This window comes from Peromyscus eremicus, chromosome 4 (assembly GCF_949786415.1).
Source record: "Peromyscus eremicus chromosome 4, PerEre_H2_v1, whole genome shotgun sequence".
Taxonomy (NCBI): Eukaryota; Metazoa; Chordata; class Mammalia; order Rodentia; family Cricetidae; genus Peromyscus; species Peromyscus eremicus.
This window is the reverse complement of record NC_081419.1, coordinates 144,378,388-144,404,679: the sequence shown is the minus strand read 5'-3', so window position 1 is coordinate 144,404,679 and position 26,292 is coordinate 144,378,388. Positions and strand designations below refer to the sequence as shown.

The 26,292-nt window shown below is 43.4% G+C and overlaps 1 protein-coding gene across 2 annotated transcripts in view; it reads right to left on the bottom strand.

Annotated features, from left to right (window-relative positions):
* The window catches only part of Dok5 (docking protein 5), a 169,665-nt gene extending 153,422 nt beyond the window's left edge, over positions 1 to 16,243 (bottom strand). For both annotated transcript variants that reach the window (XM_059259781.1, XM_059259783.1), the window contains exon 1: positions 16,002 to 16,243. In XM_059259781.1, the coding sequence (XP_059115764.1) occupies positions 16,002 to 16,067 (66 nt within the window). In that variant the 5' untranslated portion in view covers positions 16,068 to 16,243. The remainder of the gene's footprint in view (positions 1 to 16,001) is intronic.
* Between the last annotated feature and the right edge of the window lie 10,049 nt (positions 16,244 to 26,292).

Below are 26,292 nucleotides of genomic sequence, written 5' to 3'. Positions count from 1 at the left end.
AATAAATTTTTAACATTTAGGAGAAAGGAGATATACTAAAATAACAATTTTGTATTAGTGTAATAGGTTTATATAATTTTTAACATGGAAAATGCATGCATACTCTTGGGCTGTGACATTTGTCTATGAGAGCACATGAATCCAAGCCCTAGCTTTCCTTCCCATGTAGCCTGAACCTGCCATTGCTCCCTTGATGAATGCAGTGTGTAGAGAAATGGTTCAGTGTTCTAATTTACGATATTGACAGAGATGTCATTGAAACCCCAAGCTACCAGTGCTCTTAATTAAAACAACATTAACAATGCCACTAAACATAAAATGACAAAGTTTGTCTCAGTCATCAAGATATAAAAATGTTTTAGACTGAGTAATTATGCTATAGTGCCTAGTCCCCTTTCCTGCTAAGGAAAACATACAAAGAGGGTGACAAATGGGAGAATTTACATATGGATGAGCATGCCCTGTCCTTGTCAAGGTCCCAATAGACACATAAAGAAAAGGCCAGTGACATTATTGGAGGCAGTCTTTTAGAACAACACAAGATATGAATATATGCCCTTATTATACACACACACACACACACACACACACACACACACACACACACACAACCAAACCACAGATTTTTTTTTAATGTATTTTTGAAAAAACAGGTCTACTAAAAATTCTCATGTCTCAATCTATGGTCATAATATTTATTTTTAGGCACTGCACAGGAGTGAGTGTGAACCAGAAAAGCAAATGTACTGATGATGAAACGAGAGAGGATACAGTGGTTAAGAGTACAGGCTGCCTTTGCAGAAGAATGGAGTTCAGTTCCCAGTACCCTCATCAGGCAGCTCATAACTGCTTATAACTCCAGCTTCACGGGATCTGATGCCCTCTTCTGGACTCCATGAGCAATTGCACACACACACACACACACACACACACACACACACACACACACACCTGAAAACCAAAAGGAAACTAAGACAGCTTCTGTCACTTCTTTGCCCTTTCACCTTCCACCACGTGTGAACACAGCACTCCTCCCCTCCAGAGATACAGCCTCCAGGTGCCATGCTGGAGGCAGAGACTGAACCAGACACCAAAACATCCGGTATAGAACTGCGAGAAGTGACTTCATTCTCTGTATACCACCCAGTTCCTAGTGTTTTGTTCCATCAGCCCTAACAGACTAAAACAGCGTCATCCTCCAACATCGCTTCTATGAGTATTTTACAAGAAGATGGAAACAGAGATTCAAAATCTGAAGAACTTGCATGTTTTTGAAATGCAAAGCCTGTCTGAATTGAGATCTTGAATCAACAACAATTTTAGCCTAGGGCAGACATGAGGCCTTTGGTTTGTGGTTTTCCCCCATTGTTAACTCCAGGTTCATTCAGTTCCTGGTGGTACATTTGCTCAGGAATCCAGGTGAATAGTCACCGAGGACATTGAGCTGAAAAATCTGCTTCTCAAAATCACCTACAGGCTACAAAATGCTCTGCATTGAGTCTTTGGTTCAGTTTTCAGAACATTCCACCATTTCACCTCTCTGGTTGAAGAGAAGTCAGGAAACAACTACAAAATCACAAGGAGCTATCTGCCAAGTCACAGAGGTCTATGTCCTTAGGCCAGGGTGACAGACTGAAAGACATGGGTCCTGGGGCTGAGGAGATGGCTCTGTGGGTAAAATGCTTTCCTCACAAACGTGGGGACATAAGTTTGGATCCCCAGCAAAAAGTAGGGCATGGTGACATGCGCCTCTGGCCACAGGGTTTGGGAGATAAATTCAAGTAGATCCCTGGGGCTCGTTGGCCAAAATGGTGAACTCTAGGTTTGTCTCTAAAAACATAAAGGAGAGCATCAGAGAAAGACATACAATATTAATGTCTGGCCTTCACACACGTCCTACACTGTGTAAGCATGCCTCCTTCACACACACACACACATGCATGGATATACATGCACAATGCACACACAAATTGATGATGACGATGATGGTGATGATGATGATGATGATGATGATGATGATAATGATGATGATATAATGTTCCTGAGAACCACTATGGAGCTTTACAGAAGTCAGGGAGGAACAGCCCCAGCTTCTGGAGCAATTCACATCAAATTTCTATGAACTGTGTCCGTTTCTGCAAGTGATTTGAACTTTTCCTTGACTTCAAAACTTGAACTCCTGGCATTCCTTTACCATATCATTCTGAAACCTAGTAGAGTCCTCATAGCACGTGTGTGAAAGAGCAGTAAGAAACCCTTAAAATAGCTCCAGTCTCTGTCAGTATTCAGATCATATGCCAGCATATTTCTCAGCTTGAACCTTGAAGTAGATAAAATGAGAACCATTATTTTTGAATTCATATGCCTGACACTTATCTAAAATCAAAATTACAGATTCTCTGAAACATGTGACCTTAACACACAGGAAACTGACCCATTTGTTGAGTTAATATTGGAGCAATAGACCAAATTTTTTTTCATTTCATATTATTAAAACTTCATCTAAAAATCTCTGAAAATTAAGCTTCAATATTAAAGGTCAACAGGATATCCAATCTCCCTTTCACACACTTGATCCTGTGTGTGACTCTCTTGATAAAATGAATTTAACTTGAGAAATGTGTTTCCATATGCTGAAAGAATTCCTTTAGGCTATGCATAAAATAGCCAATCTCCCCTAAAAGGTAACCCAGTAGCCCAGGAGATACTTCCATCTAAGGCTTTAATCTATATCAAAACATATTCTGGTCAGCATACCTCTGTAAATCCATCTGTCTACTGATGTACAAGAATTCCATCCTGAAAGCGAGAGTCACCCAATGTACCCACAGTTATGAAGAGGAAAAACAATTTAAATTCTCTTGTCTCAGTGACTGGGATACTGGATGGTCAACCACCCTGTCAGGAGGAAATGGAATTAAATCCAGGGTCAACACCATCTTCTTGCTCTCAGGCTCTCAACAAGACAGTCACATGACTCCATGGGTGAAGGTGCATGCTTGGGAACCTGCTGACATGGTGGAAAGAGACAACCATCTCTCGGAGGTTGTCCTCTGATGTCACAGGCATACCATGACATACATATGCGCGCACACACACACACACACACACACACAAATGTAATTAATCATTTTAATAAAGATAAAGCTAGTAAAGAGATTGGTATGTTTTAATAACACAGTAAATAAAATAAGCCCTTTAATTTCTATCTTATGAAAATTACAGAACTGTAATTTTCTAATAGCAGGTTCAGAGGCCATTGGGGATGAATTCTTGTCTATGACCAGTAACATGTGAAGATAAAACTTGACTGCAAGACTGTGGTCAGTCAAAAGAATGGGACACAGTACAGATGTGAGGCTCTGACCTCTTTACAAAGCTATTACAATCTGGTTGGAGACTTTCTGGTCAGACCAAGGAGATACCATCACCTCCTTCTCATAAAAGTCAATCTATTGCGCCTTCCAATCATCTGGGCAGGAAATGCACCTGAAGGAAAGCTGTCTGGAGACTTTAGAAAGGGAGAAATCCTCCTGAACATGAAAGTTGGTACAATAGTCTACCTGACCACTGTCCACTCTCACCCTTGAGAGTGTTCCACTCTCCCCTACAAAAAACTTCCCGCATCCTCTGCCCCATTCTCCTCTGCATCCTTTTGACAGAGATCAGAAGGACTGAATAGCCAAGGAAATTCTAGAGTGACAGAACCACTTCAGTTGTAAAAACACTATGTCAAATACAGAGGTGAAAGCACAGACCTTCAGCTCAGTCCTGGAGCTCGGGAGTGCTCCCAAGGCCTCTGCAGAAGTGTAAGCCAGAACTGCAGCATCTTGGTTACTTAAAGCAGAATGACATGCAAGACACACACTGGGGAGCAAGCACTCTCAAAGGAAATGCCCTGGAAGGAGTCGGGTGCTGGGGTAAGTTGTCAAATACTCTCCACTGAGGTCTCCAAACAGTCTGTACTCCACCCATAAATTTGCCCATTCAGAGAGTTGCCCCTGACTGGAGTTGTCGTGAATGGAGGGTGCATCCAGGAGATACACTGTGACATACACCCTGTAGGTCAGGGATAGTCAAAGTTCATCCTTGGACAGTTAGGCAACAGATGCCAGCCTCATGGAAAGCTTAAATAATTCCAAGTGATAATGGTGAAAGAACTAGTCTTTTCTGACTGGAATAGTGAGGAGAACGTGGGTAAAATTATGCAGTGGTTGGTCCTTCTGTGAAGGTCTGCTGGACACTAAGGGGTAAATTTCAAAGTCCAGTGCTGCTGAATGACTACATGGGACTAAAGAAGTTAGAACAAAGCCCGTGGAGCCCCTGTGGAGCTCACAGCTTAGTGAAGCTAAAATCATCAAAACATATCAGTTAGGCCATCCATCAATGTGATACAGAAATGATGCAGGACAGCACTGTCCAACAGCGACGGAAATATTTCATATCATGTTGTTGGTATGGTTGCCAGTAATGAGTCTCTGTGGCTATTTATAACTTCAAATGGTTAATGTACTGCAGGATTTTTTTTAATACTTTTTAAAAGGGAGATTGATGAATTGAGTAATTGAATGAGTGGTTGATTGTGTGTGTGTGTGTGTGTGTGTGTGTGTGTGTGTGTGTGTGTGTGCCTATGTGAGTTTTGTGTGCATCACATACATGCAGATGCCTGAAGAGGACAGAAGGTGTTGGATCACCAGGAATTAGAGAGGCAGGTAGCTGTGAGCCACTCAATGTGGATGCTAGGAACTTAACCTGGGTTCTCTATAGCAATGAGCAATCTCGACAGCTCAGTAATCACCCCAGCTTCTAAAACACAAGGAGAAGAAAAAAACCTTAGCCTACATGTGGTGAGTGGCCACCCCCATTGAAGTGGGGGATGGTGCCAGAAGCACCCTGAGAAACAAGCAGCATACCAGCTGGGATGGCCAGGAGGAGGAGTTACAGGAACAGAAGATGGAGGGAAGGAGAGGTTTGTAGTTGAAGGAAAATGAGGGGAAGTGGTGAAGAGAGTCGGCTCTCTGTGGGCACACAACAAGGTTCTGCCCTGTTGGTGTTAGGGAGTGCATGGTGACACATGGCAGGTGAGGTCATGGGGTCTGACCACACAGTGTCTGCCCTGTTGGTGTTAGGGAGTGCATGGTGACACATGGCAGGTGAGGTCATGGGGTCTGATCACACAGTGCCTTGATTACATGTGCAAAGGGAAAGAATTAGAGTTTTAAGTAAAGATGGGAAAGGGTTTGGTTTAATTTAAAGTATCAATTTGGCAGAATCAGGAAAGACTTCCAGAGTGAGGGACTCAACCAAAGAATGGTTAAACTTGTAACAGCAGCTTCCTGTTAACAATTCATCTCAGCGTGCCCAAACATGTAACCCTTTGTGGTTTAAAGAGGAAAAATAGAAAGTAGCTGAAGATTTCTATTGTTAGTGGACTAATTAAAGAAGGTATGGCAGAGGGGGCTGACAAAATGGCTCAGTGGGTAAAAGTCCTTGCAGCACAATTTTAAGAACTGAGTTCAAATCCCACAGCCCATGTGAAGCAGAAAGAAACAAATGATGGCACAAAGTCGTCCTCTGACTGTCACAGGTGTGCCATAGCACGTGCATGGGACCTGTGCATGTGCGTATAAATACACATACACACACACACACACACACACTAAGAAATGGTAACATAGCCAAATTAATATTGAGACCCATAACTTTTTGAAAAGTGCTCCAATAGAAGTAAAGTGATATTATTAACAGTGATAGGAACATAGTCTGTGTGTAGAACAAATAATAGGAACAAATCTTTATGTTGGCCTATGAACAAAATCTCTGTATAAATTTGCAAGAATCTGCTGAGTCTGGCTGTCCTGGGAGGTGAGGCCAATCTACAGGGGTGGGGGTGAGGCCAATCTGCAGGGCTGGGGGTGAGGCCGATCTGCAGGGGTGGGGGTGAGGACTGTGGAGACTTCCCTTCTTGTATTTGTACCACTCATTTCTTTACCAGGTACATGTAAAGTATTAGCTAGTTAAACATAACAGAGCCATGTAAAAGCCATCCATTCTTTCCTGCAAAAAGAAGAAAGCACTTGGGAGGCAGAGGCAGGCGGATCTTTATGAGTTCGAGGCCAGCCTGGTCTACAGAGTGAGCTCCAGGAAAGGTGCAAAGCTACACAGAGAAACCCTGTCTCGAAAAAACAAAAAACAAAAAACAAAAAAAAAATAATAAAGTCCACCCCCTCTCTCTCCCCCCTCTCTTATTTTTGTACTTTTTTGGTTTTATTTCTCCGAATCCATTTCTCCCTCTTTGTAATATAAGGTGATTTTACGAATTCAAAATAAATGATAAACTAAGAATCATCAGTCCTCATTTGGGGTTAGACACAAGTTATCGTTATTTTAGGAAAAAATCCCAAGATTTCTGTGCTATTTTGCACACATGGTACACAGACATCCATATAGGCAAAACACATTCACGTAATACAAATAAGTAAATAAATAAGTAAGCAGATAAATAACAGTCAACGAGTATTCATTGAGTACCTACTATGAGCCGGAAGTAAAATAGAGGGACAGTTCTTTGTTGAGAAGTATATTACTACACTTATTTTTGTATCTGAAGAAGCTTAAAAGAAGAGAAATTGGGTAATTTGTTTCAGAGTCGGTAAGTGGCCAAATTGAGATTCAAAGAAAAAAATCAGAGTGAAAGACTAGCACTCAGTTACAAAGACGATAAGAAAAATGCACTGTTCCCAGTAAGCCTTCTACTGGTAGATGTAATTATAAAATTGATACAGAAAGATAAGAAATTAAAGTAGCTAACTATTTTTGTCAAAAGAGCTATACCAAACTGTACGCCTGCCTCTCAGCCATGCATAGATGTCCCACGGCAGGTGTGCAGGTTCGTAGAACAATGGAGAGAACAGGCAACTCAGGGATGGACCAAGTACGTACCCCATGGAGAAGACAGCAACTTCAGCAGATGGTCCTAGAGCAACTGGACATCCATACACAAAAGTGAATCTTGCCCTATGTTTCACTGAAATGGAACACTTGTCCTAGGAAAGACCATGCTATGGGCTGGCCAGATGACTCACTGTGTGAAGGTACCTTTTGTCATTTCTGTCATGACCTGAGATCTATCCTGGGATCTACAGGATGGAAGGAGAGAACTGACCCCTTCAAGTTGTCTCTGACCTCCATTCTCTCTCTCTCTCTCTCTCTCTCTCTCTCTCTCCATATATATATATATATATATATATATATATATATATATATATATATCCCCTCCCTCTTCTTCCCTCTCTTTCCCCCTCTCTCTGTCACACACACACACACACACACACACACACACACACATACACACACATATACACACACACACAAACACATACAAATTTTTAAGAATAGAAATACAAGGTTATGATGATGTGAGGGGACATAATAGACTGTGAGAACCTATCCACAAACCACGTAACTGAAAAGACATTTGTATCTAGATTAGATGAAGAACTTTCAAAACCCAATGGTGCAAAGACAACCCAAGCATTTTCTTTACATGTGTACACAAATGGCAAAGAAGACCATGACGAGACAGTCAACAGTACTCCTCCTCAGAGAAATGCACATGAAAGTCATAGGCAATGCCTCTGCACACTCACAAGGATGGACAGAGTCAAACTAAGGGCAGCATCAGCTCCAGGAGGGCATGCAGAGAAATGGGTCACTCACACACTACTGGTATGAATATAAAAATAGCAAGACTGCTTGATGCTTGTCAACTCAAGAGGAATTAGAATCGCCTAGGAGACACACCTGTGTGTGTGTGTGTGTGTGTGTGTGTGTGTGTGTGTGTGTGTGTTCCTTTCCAGAGAGATCTAATTTGCTCAAGGAAGCCAGCACCTTCTAACTGGACAGTCAAGGAAAAGGCCATCTTGCCTGGATGCCTGCATTATTCTTCCTCAACACATGGGACTTTAACTACTGCTGCTATCTCCTACTACCACAGAGTCCTACCTCTCTGGCCTTCCAACCAGTATTCTCCAGGGACCTCCAGACCTCCAAGCTAGGTCTAGGCTTGCTGAGCCAGCTGGCATTGTGAACTGAGCAATCTACTAGGTTTTCTCTATCCTCAGCACACAGACATTTCATTGTTGGAATAGTAGCCCCTAAGAAGTAAGCCATTTTAATGACTCTTACTACACACACACACACACACACACACACACACACACACACACACTATATTTATTATATTAAACATGTTTATGTATAAACACATATGCACAAATTCTATTTTATTCTGCTCTAAAAACCCTCTCTAATAAACTTTGAAACAACTAAATCTACAACTACCACCCAGCCTGGCAATGGTACTCATGAGTATCTCAACACAGTTCTGAAAACTTGCATTCACATAAAACCCTGCACACAAATGTCTCATCAGCCCTCTCTCTGACAGCCCAATCTGGACAGATGTTCTTCAACAAGTGAAAGGTCCAAAGGACCTCTGACCCATCAATACCATGGAATGCCATCCAGCATCTGGCAGCATCCCGAGAAAACTGGATGACTCCACAGAAAATGACCGTGAGTGAAACCAGGCCCCTCCCCCAAAGACTCCATAAGGTTTCATTCTGGAAGTGACAGAATTATAGAACTAGATAACAAGTTGGTGATATCAAGAGTTTGGTGCCGTGGGGAAGTGAAGGGCAGCTATGAAGAACTCTGCCATGGGCCTGGAACTTTCTCCCATTGTGAGCGTCCAGGACTCCTCCTACCTCCACCTCTCATCTCACAGCACTGGGGTTACAGGTATTAGGCACTGTGCCCAGCTTTTTCATGTAGATTCTGGGGATTCAAATTCAGGTCCTCACTCTTGCAAGCAAGGCCCTTTACTAAATGTGTCATTTCCCTAGGCCTCTGCCTTGATTCTTTACAACTTCATGTGAGCCTACAATTATCTAAAAATAAAAGTTTCCACTGAAAACAAATGAGCTCATGATTCTTTTGGACAGGGTCTGGGATCAGCCTAGGGCAGGAAGGTTCCCAGGTGTGACACATCACCACAAAGAAGTCTGCCAAATCTTATCTCCTAAGGCTGGCTAAGAACTCCATGCCAGAGCACAACACATACCGACTCACAGGCTTAGAACTCTAGTAAAGTAGGAGGGCCCACAAATGCTCCCCAAATCAGCTTCCAAATCCTTACCCAAACACCACCCGGCCGCATGTTAGAAAGGTGCTATTTTAATTCCTGCATTCACACACATCTCATGGCATTTCAAAATTCACAACTTCATTTTGAATCCCACAGGAATGGGGGCGGAGGAGAACAGCAAACCTCATCTTTTCCTAGCTCAGACTCTCCAAAGGTTTGATCTTCATCCAACTGTAGCCAAAATTCCAGAGTAAGAGGAAACTTGAGCACAGCCTCCTACATTCCACAAATGTGGAAAAATGGGGTTATCTCTGGCTATCTTTGGGAAAGGAGACTATCTTCGGCTATCATTCCCACCCATAGTTGACTTAATCATTCACAACTGTTGATCTTTGAACACTGTAAATGTATAAACAACCAGTTAATAGCACAAGCTTTTAAGTCAGACAGTCAGTTTGCAGAGGACAATGACTGGGCTGTCCAGTTTGAGGTAGTTTGCAGGGAGCCGCAATACTGGTGAGCACTCAGTGGACATTTGACAGATAATAATGACCACAGATGTATTTCACATGGGAAACAAATTCTTAAAGTACCAAAGGTAAATTATTCCTCACCAAATAAATAAATAAATAAATACTGCTAGTCACCTAATGGATATAATTTAAAAAACATGCTGGCAGATGTCTGTATATCACTGTATCAGTAACTTCATTTATGTCTTCATACACAGCCACTAAATTGGCCATTCATTGCTAAATCAATTTGGGTGATGATAATTAAAAGCTGAATACATGCACAAGTAATCATATCTTCCATGAGGACTGAGATGTCAGCTGGAAATCCATTCTTGATGTGGAAATCTTGTCAGTAAAGCTGAGTTAGATGGAGTTAGACAGAGCCAGGACACTGAAGGATTTTCACCACACTGCATACAGAGGGTCTACCTGAACATTCATTTCACTACTGGCAAACTTCACCAGAAGCCCCTCTGTCCTGTAAAGAGGGCAAACTGTTTTACAGATCTTACTGGAAGTTGCATTTCTATGGGAGGGTGCCTCAATACATATCAGAAAATCATAAGGTGACCCTAATTTATTTATATGCTTTTCAAGTGATGATACTTATTTTTCAAGTATTATAGTTTAAATGTGAAACATCCTCCACAGGCTCATCTGTAAGAACACGTGCCTCAGCTTGGAGTATTGTTTGGGGAGACTATGAAACATTTGGGGCTATTCTGCCAACTGGCATTAGGCCACTCAGGGTGGCTTCTGAAGGCTGTAGCCCAGCTCCACTTCCTGACTGAGTTTCTTGCTTCCAGGAGCGGCCTCTTTTGAGTTCCTGCTACTACAAGCTGCTTCACCCCAGCCACCATGCCACACCCTTGCCACAGTGGACTGTAGCCTCTGAGCCATGAGCCAAAATAAATTTTTCATCCCCTGAGCTGCTTCTGTTCATGATTTGGTCACAGTTAGAAAGTATCAAATATATCTGGGCACTATAACAAATGAATCAAAATCTAAAAATCTTAAATGAAATATGAAATCTTTTCTGTGATAGTTGGCCAAGTGAAACAGGGAAATGAAGGGGTGAGAAAATATGTCTCCCTGAAATCTGCCCATTCCCTGTCTGCGTTTCAAGACATCCAAATTAAGAGGAAAATCTCCTGGCCCAGCAGGTTCATTCAGACTGGCATTTCAAGGAGATGTGTGTTTCCTTTGGAGGCCTTATGGACATTTATGCAAATAATGTGGAAAATCTTATAAAGGCAAACGTTCTTCTATCCCTAGCTAGCATCAGCGGCCAGTAGTATTTGTGCTTGTACATAAACTATCCCTTGGACATTAAGTGTGTTCTTCTACCTAAACAGCGATTGCTTTGAAGACAAGAATTAGTGCGGTAAAGGCTAGGAAAATAATAAGGAGCCAAGTGCCGTCATCTCCCCCAGCAGTAATTGTAAGAATGAGAACAGAGCAGTAATAAATATTAATTGGGTTTTCTCTGTGCTAAGCATTGTGTTGAGCCCCTTATGATGATCATTTATTAGGTGGATATCAAGAGTCTCTCTGTTCTTACAGAATAATCAGGCTGGTAAATATTTTAAAGCTCATACCAAGTCTTCGTCATCATGCTGGGATTTTTTAATGCACCCTTATATCAGAGGCAATAGCGGTAGGAACCTTCTCCCATCCACTCACTCTAAAAGTTTTCTTTGTGTGTTTACTCTGGGCACAGCTGTAGTGAGAGGAGAGAGAAAAATCCCATGGGCATTTCCATGTTCCCTGGTGGGGGGATACAAGTAATAAACAAGTAAGTATACAGACTAAAATGTGCAAGGTAGTAAGACATGGAAGAAAAAGGTCTAGGATACAGAAGCAGGGATGACAAAAAACAAGAATGTTTGGAAAGGTCTCCCAGCGAAGGGTGAAGGTGGAAGCTGAGCACAGGAGAGGAGGGAACTAGGGAACACCTGAAAAGCAGCATGAGGCACAGGAGAAGTGGGAACAAACACAGGCTGGTCAGTGGAGGACTCAGCTGCAGGGGACATGGTGTAGAGTAAGAAAGGAATGAAGATGGAGACTGGGGGACACACTAGGTGGTTACTCCAATACTACAAGGAAGAAAGAATGGGGCTTCAACTAGAGTGGTACCTACAGATGATAAGACATAGATTCTAGATAGATCTCAGACTGAGCTCACAAGGTCTCTTGATGGGTTTGGCTGTACTGCTGTAAGACAAGGGAAGGGGAGATATGGTGTCTGAGTTCCTTGGTTTCTAGCTTAGGGTTGGCTTTGCCAGAGCAACTGAAATGCTGCCTAATGGCTAAGATGATGATAATATTAGAAGAAGCAAGTACATGTAAGGCAACCACGGCTGCACATGTATTTAGCTTAAGACCTCCTAGGCTTTCAGTTGTAGATATAAGCAGACAGAAAATGGGCCACAGTGGAGCTCAAGTGGTCTGTGCTGATAAGTTGTTAGATATAAGCAAAGAAAGGTTATTTAAACACTAAGTCATTGAGGAACTGCATGTAGATAAGGAAAAAGCTCTAAATTTAAGCTCTGAGAATTGCATTGTGGATCAGCCAGGATAATTATGGATAGAAAATTCTTTTCGTTGCAGATAAACAAACTCAATGAAGATCTGGACGGAATCCGTCTGAAGAACACACTTAGCGGGTTAATGACGCAGACACCGCCTATTCCACTCATCTAAGAAATCTCCAGTGTCTTTTGAGAATTAGGTAATTATAGATAGCTAAAATTCCCATCCTCCCCATCAACTCCCCAAATAGAAATATCCACATTCCTGAGCAAATATTGTACCCAGGGCACAGCCTGAGACCTGGAGGAGCCAGTACGCATAACTCTAGAGAGTGCAGACATGAAGACACAGAGACCTCTCAATTAAAGGAACTGAATTTCATTTGGCTTTCTGATGTCCAAAGCAAAGAGTAGCTAACACCTACTTTGATTGCTTAGGACAATGTTTAAGACTTTAATTGAAGCTGCCCCGTCTGTGACTCCTCATAGAAGTGTCCCCAGCTTGCTTCTGTCCATTGACAAATTGCCTAGTTATAGCTTCCTGTCTTATTTGCATTATAAACTATATTACATATATATTTATATGCATATCTTTGATAAGAACATCATCCATAGGAAAGAGAGATCTATAGCTAAATAAATTCTGCCACAAAAAAAAATTTTTCGCTGAATGAGGATAAAGATTTTACCCTGATTTAAACATTTAAACCACAAATGTATCAAAGCATAACATGATCCCAGAAATATGGACACTTTCATGTTTTGATGTATTCATTAAAGTATATTTAAAACTTAAATAGCAATAATGATAAAATATGCCTTTGGACATGTTCAGATAGAAAGGTAAGGAAATCAACAATCCTTCAATGCATCTGCCAGCCTTAACTCATCTTTGATTACATTAAAGACAGTACTGCAATAAGAATCAATACTATGCACTTTCTCTGCATGTGCACAGATATTATCTTATTTGATGTTCACAAGAACATCTTTAAATAACATGCACTGTATAGATCGGAAAATTGAAGCCAGGGAAGGTCAAAGGTCATAGACCTAATGAGTCAAACAGGCAGAATTCATTCCTATCTTATTATCTTATCTTTTACCAAACCTGGGGACATTCTTTGACACAACAGCTGCTTACCATGAAATGCAGTTTACTTGTTTAATTATAAACACTCCCAGACATGGCTCTTCTCCACAGATTCTTGTCTGGATTCCATTAATAAAGCCATTGTCATATTAGTTACCAATTGCAAGGTCATCCTTCACTCTGTATGGCCAATGGGGGTGCCAACATATACTCTCTGCCTGCTGGCTAGTTCTCTGGGACTCACACAGTGCCCAGAATATACACATTAAGTACTGATCCAGGCTCTCTACAGCCTGGCTTAACACTACGAACATGCTTGACTTTGGATACCGGGTGCTTATTGTTACTTCCCACAAGAAGCCTCCACCTTTGCAAGGGTCTTTCCACCAAAATGTTATTTGGCACTCAGTTCTGATGACAATGTAATCTGCTCTATTTACAAATTACAGCACATGATCATCTTAGCAGGCTGGTCTACTGGTAGAACCAAGGTTGACAAAAAAGACCTATTTTACACAGTCTTAGCCTGACTTTTCTATCCATGAATGATGACCATAATGCAATGAATATTCTGTGTACATTTGAGTAAACACAAACAAAATGATTACATCTTAAGAAACTGGACTACCCAAAATACTGTAAATGTAAAACAAATGCTAACTAGACTCTGTTCCCTCTCTTCTTGCCTCTAATAGCCATCCAAAATTTGTTGGCATGCACACAAGACTATATTGTGTCAATTATAGTAATATAGAAAAAAGACTTGAAAGTGATGTTAACCAGTTTTTCCTATAAATCACCCTTGTCAGGATTTGGCGTCAACTCTGATCCTCATGAATAATTCATATTCTGTGCATTAATAATGCATATCTTCTTCCTGTTGGAATGCTCTCTAGCATGGAATGAATGTCTAGTCCCAATCCCTTCCATTGACATGATAGAGTAAATGCAAGATTAGAATGTGGCTTTCTAATGCTCTCTTTAAAGCTGTAATGCTCAGCCACCCACCAGATAATAAAAAGTGTGATGCTCTTGGGATTTCTTCCCCTTCCCTTTGGAAGTCACTGGGTTGAAGACCCCAGGGAGGATCAATGAGACTGTAGCAAATCCAGTAAGGTCAGTTAGTTCTGTTACCATTCTCCTTAATGCTTCGTTTAAGACAGTCACAGACATGAGAACTTTACTGTTCAAACAGAGTAACCAGCAAGGCAGAAAAAAAGCAAAGAAAGAAATAGGCTAAGGGAACCAGAGTTTTATAACAATCCAGGATGTTTCTCGCCAGCAGACGATCCTCTCTAGTAAGGTTTACTATTGAGAAATTTCTTTTATTCTCAATCAAATTAAAGGCATTTTTTTAAGTCCAGAGATCAAATAAAAGAATGGTAATGGATGTCACATATTTGTGGAGACAGATACTCAGTGGATCACTCACGAGGCTGGGCCATTGTCACTCTCACTAACACCAGCTTTCATTGCTAAGTAAACTTACTCCCTATCCCTGCCTCACCCCCAGCCTCTGGCAAACAAAACCAGCAAAAACAGCCACAGTATTTGACACATGGCAAAAAGAAATGAGGTAACCTGCAAAACACACACACACACACACACACACACACACACACACACACACACACACACTCCATACTCCAGTACCTCCCCTGTACCATCACTTAAAACTCAAAGGCAGGATGGTTTTCTCCTCAAGTGCCCCCAACAAGAGAAAACGAAGGGAGTCTTAAAAAGGGGGGCACCAAATTTCTTTCTTTCTTTCTTTCTTTCTTCCTTCCTTTTTTCCTTCCTTTCTCTTTCCTTCTTCCTTTCTTTCCTTCTCTTTCCTTTCTTTCCTTCCTTCCTTCCTTTCTTTCTTTCTCTTTTTTCCTTCTTTTCTTCCTTCCTTCCTTCCCTCCTCCCCTTCTCCCTCCCTCACTTTCTCCCTCCTTCCCTTCTCCCTCTCTCCCTTCCTTCCTTCCTTCCTTCCTTCCTTTCACCCTTCCTTTCTTCCTTCCTTCCTTTCTCTTTCCTTCTCTTTCCTTTCTTTCCTTCCTTCCTTCCTTTCTTTCCTTCTCTTTTTCCTTCCTTCCTTCCTTCCTTCCTTCTCCTATTCCAGGGTCTCTACACCTGCACCATGTTCCACACGAGATGATCGTCCAGTGGGACTCAGAAGGTGGATTCTAAAAAACAGAAACCCACTGCCCAAGCTCAAGAGTGGGGAAAATTTAGATCTGTGTTTTCACTAGGGAGTTGGCCCTGTTCAAGGCCAGCTCTCTCCACCTTTGCAAACGCCTAAACTGCAGAGCGGAGTACCTGGGACCAAATAGTCACTGACCTTGATCCCCCTCTGGGCATCTGCCCTCTGTCCTGGCCTCTATCCACCCCCTGGAAAAGTTAAGTTGGTGCGAGCGGGACGCGGGCCGGGGACATCCGGTAGGCTCAGCACCATGCCTGGCTTTCCAGCTACAGCACCCATGGCTACCGGGAAATATTTATTCCAAGTCAACCGGCTCCGGTGGCCACCGTTAGAAAGTCAAGCCATCCGAAAGATAAAGATAGCTCCATGACATACCCAGACGCTGGCGCTAGCGCCGCAGTCGCAGCAGCCTGGGATGTTGGCTGCGAGAGCCACCGCACAAGGCAAGTCCCCAGCGCCGGGATGCTGGCTGCAGACACAGACCCTGAAGTCGCAAGCAAGGAGCACGGAAAGGATGAATACGTACCCCTAGGCGTCTGCTCCGGATCCTCACGTACCCCTGCTTCACTATGTCATTAAAATTGGAAGCCATCCCAGACAGACAGCAACCCTGCTGCCCCCAGAGCCTGCACAGCACCCTGAGTGGCTTCGAGGAGGGATGTGGGGAGGGTCAGGACAGAGAGTGAGGGAGTGAAAGTTGACAAGGCGATGCAGTGAGACCGGACGTCAGAAGGCGCACATCTCTTTCCCTGTCTCCCCAAAGCCTGAAAGTGGGCGGCCGCCGGCGCCCAGCAGCCACTTTGGGGGAGAGTGGCGGGGAGGCGAGACTGGAGCACGGCGTCAGCTGACTGGGCGGCAGCCTGCCAGGAGGAGGAGCCGCTCCAAGGAGGAGGGGGAGGACCAGAAAGGAGGAGGAGGAGGAAGAGAGGGGAAGGAACAGGCAGAGATGGCCCAGAAGGAGGAGCGTCCGGGGCCCCAACCCCGGCCTCCGCCCACCTGGCCCCCAGCTGCCCTGATCCCACCTCCTCTCCCTAGGAGCACGCTCCCGCCCTCCCAGCTAGATACAGCCATCAGGAGGGGCAAAGCTCCTGGTTCCTGCCTGTCTTTACAGAACAGACTTCGGACTCTTTATCATCTGTATGTGCCCTAACCTGTCCCTTCAGCACCCCCTTTTCCCCAGAAGAGCTAATTAAGGGTGTGTCTGTATCCAGGGAGACTGAGCTGTGTGGTTTACCGGTGACCTAGAGAGAGCCATCTCCAAGGCTGTGTGCAGCCCTTCTGTGAGAACTCCCTACTGTCCAGCCTGAGGCTTGTATTAATTGCCCCTATCTCTTGTTTGAGTCTGTCTTCCCATTAGGACTGTAAGTTTCCTAAGAGCTGATTCTTGTCCTGGTCACGGTTCTGTCCTCAAATCTCGGCCCTGTGTAGGTGATCAATAAATCTTACGACTTTGCTAAGGTGGCTAGCTTGTACCAGGTACTGCCCTGACCTTTGTATGCATTTACTCAGTTCAGCTCCCCTGAACCCATTAAGGTATGACCTCTTTGTGTAATTACCAAGCTCTCACATAGACCTCCATAACCTGAAAATATAGCTGCCCCTGGTAAACACTGTGGAGGCCTAGAACACTAAGACGGACAGGGATGCGAAGAATTTGAGTCCACCGGCTCCTGATTCCATGACCTTCCTTAAGCAAACTTGCAAAGTTAAGTTGATCACTGCTGATACTCTCTGAGTATCTCCCTGCCGTGTTTCGCTGATGGACAAGTGATCTTGGTTTTAGCACCTACATTTGGCAGAACCTGAAGCTGAGAAGAACCAGGCCGTGGGGACTTGCCCACCATCCCACAGCTGGCCACCACAAGGGCCAGGGCTGCAGGGACAAAGGGATTAGTGTTACTACATAGGGCCAATGTCATAAGCATAAGGTTGCTTCTCGATCTCCAAGGTAGGTCTTTCTCTTCCTTTACTGAAAAGCTAGACCGTTCTTGATCAGCAGAGGTGATCCCAGTCGAGCTAATGAGCTGGATGACCTTCAGTGAGAGTCACAGAGAAAGAGTCATCTATTTCATAGGTCGTTAGGCCTGATGACATCAAAATCCTCTCATCTCTAAGATGACATAGGAATGACTTCCTTTCTCTGTGGGAAATCTCATTTTAGTCATCCTGGTTTGATGGGTATTAGTCAGTCAAAGGAGAGAAATCACCCAAGAATGTGTCATAGAATTGAGACTCAATTGTTAGAGCCAGAAAGCAGGTGTCCTGATGGGGAAACTCTTTGCTATATTGTAAACCATCTGCTCTGTCTCTGTGTTTCCATTCCATGAAAAAATGATGTTTTAACTGTCAATCCTTCACCCAAAGAGGAGCAAATGGTGAACTCATTTGAAGGGCTGCTTAGAAGAGCTGGCGCGGTTAGCCAATACTGTCCACGGTAGCTGTGAAACAGAGGTGCTCATGAATGACATCTGTCCAATACTTCACCTGTAGACCAATTACAGTGTCACAGGAACAGAGAATAAATCAATGCGTAAGAACCTTGAAGTGAGTGGCTCACAATAACAGAAATCACAGATGAGAAAAACAGGTATGGAAGACAGGAAGATCAAATCAGACTAGAAAATGCCAGAATAGATTGGAAGAAACAAGTGATTTTTTAATTGCAAGATCGAATGTAGTATATAGTTTTGGTTGGTTGGTTGGCTCAAAAAAATTAAACTAATATCACACACACACACACACACACACACACACACACACACACACACGATAGACTGGGGTATGCCAATCACAGGGCAGATCCTAACTCTTCTATAAATTAAGCAATGTCCAGTGGTGACAGGGAGAGAGAGAGACCCATAGAGATATAGAATCTAGTAGTGCTTATGGACTTGCTCAGTACTCATCATGCACAGTTAGACACTGCCAGATACAGTATCACATGGGAATTCCTTTCCCTTTAGATAATTCTACCATATAACAAAAATATTGTTTACTATTGTTTTAAACTGTTGATTCAGTTTCAACACTTAAGACTCGTTTTTATAACATACAAATGTGTTCCCTTCCTTGGATTCCTTTTGGTTTTCAAATTGAGTGTGCCTGTCCTCTGCTCCCAGGGCAGGTAAGCTCTTTTGTATACTGTGTGTGTGTGTGTGTGTGTGTGTGTGTGTGTGTGTGTGTGTGTGTATGCATGGGCAAGGGCATGCATGTACACTCACTCGCTCGTGTGGATGCAGATGCATGTGAGGTCAGAGACCTCACAAACTGTACATGCTGTTGGGTTTGTCTTTGAGACAATCTTTTATGAACCAGTGAGCCCCAGGGAGCCGCCCAGGCCCACTCTGCAGCAGTATTACAAGCCTGTGCCACCTCACCTTTTGAACTCAGGTCCTTGTACTAAACCTGCCGAGCCATCTCTCTAGTTCTACATCCTCTTCCTTAGATGATTGGTGTTTTCTCCAGACATGGCATGTGGTTTCAGCTGGCTGGTCAGAGTTAATTGGCTTACATTTAGGAAGCATCCCTTTGACTGAAGCTTTAAACTTGTCTGGCTCTTTTCTAGTTCTCAGTCTTAAAAAAGTTACTCATTTTATTTGTTGTTTGTCTGGCTGTCTTGTGGCAGGGTCTCATGTATCTCAGGCTAGCCTCGTTCTTGCTCTTGTAGACAAGGATAAACATGAACTTCTGATCCTCCCTCCTCTGAGTGCTGGGATAATAGGTGTGATCACCACTCCTGGTTTATGCAGGGCTAGAGATGGAGCTCAGAGCTTTGTGCATGCTAGGCAGTGAGCATCCCACCAACTAAGGTACATCCTCACCCCCATCGCCATCTCAGCCTTTTGAAGCACACTGTCTTAGCTAAAACATCTCTGATTGGACCATGTTTCCCCTGATGCATTCCACAGAAGAATCTCATCTTTCCATCTTAGCTTGAAAGCCAACTTCAGCAAGAAGTCTTCATGCCTCCAAAGTCTCTGAAGGCTACCAATTGGTCCCAACATAGCCTATACTGACTTCCTAGGTATCACCATCCCTATAAATTTAATTGATTGTTGACAACGTTGGTTTATCAGTATGTGCACACACATGCAGATGGAAGACACTTGTAAATGATCCATCCTACAGCATGCACTTCACACACACACACAGAGCACCCACACTTGTGTTTTGTTTTATAATTGAAGATTTTTTTAAAGATTTCATCTATGTGTATGAGTGTTTTGCCTGCATGTATGTGTGTGCTCTAAGTGTATGCCTGGTGCCCAGAGAGGTCAGAAGAGGGTGTCAGAGCCCCTGGAACTAGAGTTATGGAAGGTTGTAAGCCACCATGATCACTCCTGTTGGCCACAGGAAGGCATGGATGGAGCCGAGAGTACCTGGAGAGCAGATCTGTTCACCTTTTCTTCCGCCTGATCAGGTGTCACTTCCAAGTCATCAGTCTTTACTGAGTGAAGGCTGGTGGAGCGGTGACCTGGTGTAGAGCAAACTCCTCCCTGGTGACAGCCAAGTGGCTTTCATTGGCGCTGTCTCACCTGCCAGAGAAAAGGCTGTGTGCTTCTGTGACACTCTGCTGCGAGCAGCAGGGGGTGGGTGGAAGCTCAAGCTATTTTTGGTAAAGGTACTGGACAAGTGCCACACAGCCTCAGCCTCGGTGCTCAGTGGCATTTGGTGAAAGTGTTGAACTTAGAGGAGCCTATCATCTGTTCGGGAAAAGTCCAGAAGCTTCTGGGTTTCTTCAAATGAGCTCAGCAATGAGAAGACTAGAGGCTGGGGAGATGCCTCAATGGGCATGAAAGCCCAAGTTCAGGTTACCAGTACCCCTAAAAGCAGGGAGTGGATGGAGGTGCTGGTGTTTGTGCTGGGAGGGTGGGTAGAGACTAGCAGACCTGGGACTCCATAACCAGCCAGCCTAGCCAATCAGAGAAATCTAAAAGTCAGTGAGAGACCCTGTCCAAAAAACATGAGGTGGAGGGCTAGAAATGACTCAGTTGTTAAGAGCACTTACTGCTCTACAGAGGATTGGGGTTCAGCTCCCCACACCCATAAGACAGCTCACAACTACCTGTAGCTCTAGTTTCAGGGCATCTGACCCCCTCTTCTGACCTCTGCAGGTTCCTGCATGCATGTGGTGCTCATAGACTCATGCAGGCTCACAAATTTTAATTTAATACACAAAAATTAAAATAAATACATCAATAAATTATCAAAATATAAGGTGGAGGGCAATTGAGGAAAACACCTAGCATTGACACATACTACCAATAATAACAAAGGCAGGGCAAGAGTTGCCTATATGTCCTTGTTACTTGTATCTGCCCTGACCCAGTGAGCCAACTGACCCAGTGTTAATGTCTAGCTCTGCAATGTTGCAGTGAGAAGTTTCTATTTTAGTGGATGGTAGTTTTTGTATCTTATCGACAAGATGTCCATGTGGGAGTCAGAGAAAAGTAGTGCTGTCTGGATTCTCTTTGGAACACCTGCTCCTTCCGTTTTAGTAAATACTTTGCTATTATGGGCAGTATGGGGCTACAGTTAGCAGAAGTGACCTATGTGATTTAAAGAAGTATGCATTTTTAGGGTCTTGCCAATGGCAGTTCATTACTTACACAGCTCTGACATTTAGAGTCTCCTTAAATTTTGTGCCCTAGAACTTCACTTGCACCCCCTAATGCCAGATCTTGGGAATGGGCTCTATGATTCTAACCAAAATGTTCTCCAGTGACCGACACAAGACACGAGGCTGGTTGGTAGCACTGGAATCCATGAGGTGGTTCTAGGTCTAGATCTTTCTCCAGCCTCACTTTCTCCTTTTGCACTCTACTAGATTCTCATTTTGGAAAGCACTAGAGACCTACTTGGAATTTTCTTGAGCCATCTGGGTTACTGAATCAAGTTATGAACTTTGAAACTTCTAGTCCAATGGTTCTCCACCCCGGGGTCAAACGACACTTTGGCAGGGGTCTCCCTAGATCATCCTGCATATCAGATATTTACACTACAATTCTTAACAGTAGCAAAATTACAGTTATGAAGTAACAATGAAAATAATTTTATGCTTTGAAGTCACCACAGCATGAGGAACTATATTAAAGGGTTACAGCATTAGGAAGGTTGAGGAGTACTGTTCTAGCCACAGAACTCTGGTGTCTCCAAGAGGGACTCCTTTAGTGGCAAGTGACAGTATTCCTCAGTGTTGGGTGCTTTATACAGGACAGAAATGACATGGTGTCTTAGAAATACCTGGCAGACCCACTCCAAACCAGTGCATGTTGTATTGGCACTGATGGAGACCTGAGATGTGGCACTGATGGATACATGAGATGGTTCCCAAAAGGCTCTCTCTTGCACTGGAGCTGAAGTCTTCAGATAATTGATCAGTCACTGAGAGGCAACTGGATCATGAGGGCTCTGGTTAATCAATGATGGTTTTATAATTCATTATTATTGGTGCTAATGGAAAGTGCTAAAAACTTTCAGATGCTGGGCCTAGTTGGAGAAAGTGGGTTCAGTAGAGGTGGCTGATATCTTGTCCTGGAGCCTTCCTTTCCTCCTTCTCTTTCTCTGATGCCTGAAGTGAGACACTTGGGCCTGCCCTTCAGCTACGGTGTTCTTTGTATCATTACATCCCATAGACAATGAAGTCAAAACTCAGATCTCTGGAACCACCAGACACAGCAAACCTACCCTCAGATATTTGCCACAGTGATGAGGAGCTGCCAGAGGCACTACACCTTCTGTTTCCCTGAGTCCCTGTGGCCTTGTGGGACACACTGCCTACAGGATGCAAGAGAAAGATGTTTGCAACACCATGGCTGCATTCACCACAAGGCTGCTTTCTCTCCATGCCTTCCTCCCCTGTCCTGGGATCAGAGACTAGACTCAAGGATGGAACACGTGGCCTGAGGAGTCAGAGTGACCCATGAGCCTAGTTGCTGGTTGACCTCGTGGGACCGCACCTGTGAACTGCCTAGGACAACTTGCCCATCCAGGCTTGTTACCTGAAAAATAAATTTTTGTATAACATAAGCTCTTGCATTTGGGGGTCTATGGCAACAACTTGATTTCATTCCAGTAGCATCGCATATCCCTCAGAGCCTAGCTGAGTGGTATCTGCCAAGTCAACAGAATTTTTTCTTCTTCTTCTTCTTCTTCTTCTTCTTCTTCTTCTTCTTCTTCTTCTTCTTAGCTTTTGGTTCCACTTCTTCTTCAAGCCCCACACCCCCACAAGTCCTCCTCTGAGGTCTCATGATGGTAACCGTAGCTTTTGGCTACCTTCCTTCCACATTCCGCATACTCAGCCAGCAGAGTAGGAGCCTTTGTCTCAGAGAGGACAGGACGGGAAATGCATTCTGGAAACCCATGATATATATGTGGAGACCAGAACACAGCATGCATACCATGATATATGTGTGGAGACCAAAGCACAGCATGCATATGATGATATATGTGTGGAGACCAGAGCACAGCATGCATACATGATATATGTGTGGAGATCAGAGCACAGCATGCATACATGATATTTGTGTGAAGACAAGACCAGAGCAGAGCATGATATATATGTGGAGACCAGAGGACAGTCTATATACCATGATATATGTGTGTAGACCAGAGCACAGCATGCATACCATGATATATGTGTGGAGACCAGAGCACAGCATGCATATGATGATATATGTGTGGAGACCAGAGCACAGCATGCATACATGATATATGTGTGGAGATCAGAGCACAGCATGCATACATGATATTTGTGTGAAGACAAGACCAGAGCAGAGCATGATATATATGTGGAGACCAGAGGACAGCCTATATACCATGATATATGTGTGGAGATCAGAACACAGCATGCATACCATGATATATGTGTGGAGATCAGAACACAGCATGCATACCATGATATATGTGTGGAGACCAGATCACAGCTTTGTGGGGTAGGCTCTCTCCCTTCAACTTTACATGTGTCCCAGGGATTGAACTCAAGTCTCCAGGATTGGTCAACAAGCCCATTACCCTCTGAATCACCTCCCCAGCCCCTTAAAAGCTCTTCTAGAGGCAATTGCCCAAAAGCCTTTAGAAAAGAGGACTAAACACTGGTGAGGATTTGAGTCCTGATCCATTGCCGCAACCCATCGCACATGGCACCAGCTGTTGAAGAGAGAAAGTCTGTGATACCCAGTGACCTTGACCCCAGCATTGCCCTCTCTAGAAACATACCCCAAGGCACAAAGATTTAGTTATGAACATGTGCCCTGCCCTGGTGCTTGCTTCTTTTCCTTCTTAAGCCCCTTTAACTCCCATGTCATATGTGAGCTGGAGATGTGTGTTTAACCTGCAGATAGAATGTGTTGGGTCTCTTCTTTCTGGAAACCTTCCCAGATGGACCAGCTCTTTGCTGAAGAGTGTTCTCCAGATGTTTCCCACCTCCAGACCTTGAAGTCTTCCGCCAAAAAAAAGCCAAGAGAAAGTCATCATGGCCATCCACTAGAAACCTTCATCACAGTGGCTAAAATGGGTACAGAAGAGCTCACCTGTTTGCTCATAAGGCGAGTGTTGTTGAACCTGGAATGGGAGGTGGGGAGAGTGGATAGAGAAACTGGACTCTCAGTGGAGGTGACCATCAACAGAAGTAATAGATGTCATAGAACAGATTCACAAGTGTCCAATTATCCACAGAGAAAAGTCCTGTGAGGCTGTGTGGGAGCAGACTGGATAGCTTTGGGAGGTGGAAAATGTAACTAGAAGTTTCTCTAGTCCTGCCTGGGCCCTACAGTTTTGTGGCCTGCTTATAAAATAATCACACAGAGGCTTAATATTATTTATAACTGCTCAGCCATTAGCTTAGGCTTATTACTGACTAGCTCTTACACTTAAATTAACCCATGATTCTTATTCATGTTTAGCCATGTAGCTTGGTACCTTTTCTCAGTTCTGCCTTCACATCTTGCTTCCTCTCTGTCTGGCTGGTGACTCCTGACTCTTCCCAGAATTCCTTTAGTCTGATTACCCTACCTATACTTCCTGCCTAACTACTGGCCAATCAGCATTTTTATTAAACCAGTGTACAAAAGCATTATCCCATAGCATTTCCCCTTTTCTGTCTAATCTTCTTGGCAAAAATAGCCATTTGGACAAGAAATTGTTCTTGCCTGGACTGCTTGACAAAATGTTACATAAAATGGACATACAGGACCATAGGAAGGTGATCCCTGAACTTTGCAAGATGAAATGGTCCTTCAGGTTCCTGCTTCACAGAAGAAATTGCCAGACATTCTACAGCACATAGAGAAAAATGACTGAGAGACTAGGCCTATGGGCTGAAGATGGATGGATGCTCCAACATTACAGAGGAGCTTTGGATGACTATCCAAGCAGGCAGCTGTCTCTGTCATTCTAGATTTTTGGAAATTGCTTACAATGCTCTTTCTATTTACTTAGATAATATTACATCCTTCTGGGGTCTTTGACGTAGTTGAAGACTAGTTATAATTATGGTTTTCCCTGGTTATGATAAGAGAAAAGGTAGATAAAAATTTTAGACTCACAAATATAGGATAGATGATAAAATATTTTCTTTAATTTTGCCAAATACAAATAGACTAAATATTATAACAGCAATTCTTGCTTGATAACTGTTTTGTTATATGTAATTTTACTATGTTGAAGTTAAAGCCTTCCTTTTAAATAGAAAGAAAGGGGGAAATGATGGGTGATGTTGCTCTGTATGCTGTGAATGTGTTGCTCTGATTGGTTGATAAATAAAATGATGATTGGCCAGTAGCCAGGCAGGAAGTATAGGCAAGATAAACAGACAAGGAGAATTCTGGAAAGTAGAAGGCTGAGTCAGGAGACGCCAGCCTGCCATCCAGGGACCAGCATATAAAGGCACACAGGTAAAGCCACAGAACATGTGGCAACATATAGATTAAAAGAAATGGGCTGAGTTTAAATGTAAGAGCTAGTCAGTGGTAGGCCTGAGCTAATGGCCAAGCAGTATAAACAATATTAAGCCTCTGTGTGTTTATTTGGGTCTGAGCAGCTGCAGAACTGGGCAGGAAAGATTCGTCTTTACTGCAGGGTCCAGGTGGGACACAGGAAAACTTCCAGCTACAGGGAAATGGTAAAGTTAGGGCACTAAGATGGAAAGAGGAAATGCTGTTGTCCAAGCAACAGTAGACATGGTGGAGAAGGCACAGAATGACCTGCAACCCAGGAAGGCTCGGGTGCAGTGAAGCCAGAAGGAAGGTCAGGGTGGGACATGGAGAACATGAGGAGGAAGAGGGTCCATGGAGAATCCAAAGCTGGTAAGGGAGTTTTGTTTTTATCAACCAACATGACATGGGCTATCTGTCTTGCTTTTTATACAGAACAACAGATAGGAAATGTTTATGTTAAAATATTAGCAATGGTTATTATTTGTTGCCAAGAACACTAGACCTTTTCATTTCTCTTGTGTTTTCTTTACCAATGTGTTCCAAAGGCCATTTACAGACACAAAATGACTTTCTTTCTGCGTGGGTGGTTGTCAAGTCTTAAGTTTCATATCTAGGAATACAAAAGTAAGCACACACCTAGTTGATGGGAACACAAAGAGGAACCAGCTTGTGGTCACGAGTGCTCACAGTTAGTTTCTTGTGTTTTGTTTTGTTTTGTTTTGGTGAGGAGAGTCTCCTTTCAGTAGATCATGGCAAAGGTGCCTTGAGAAAATCTAGGCCAGTGCAGAAGAGAGAGAGCAGGGAGAACCAAGTAGGTAACAAAGACTTTGCTGCTCTGCTGACATTCCTCACACTGCAGCATGCAGACAGAGGTTGTTGCAG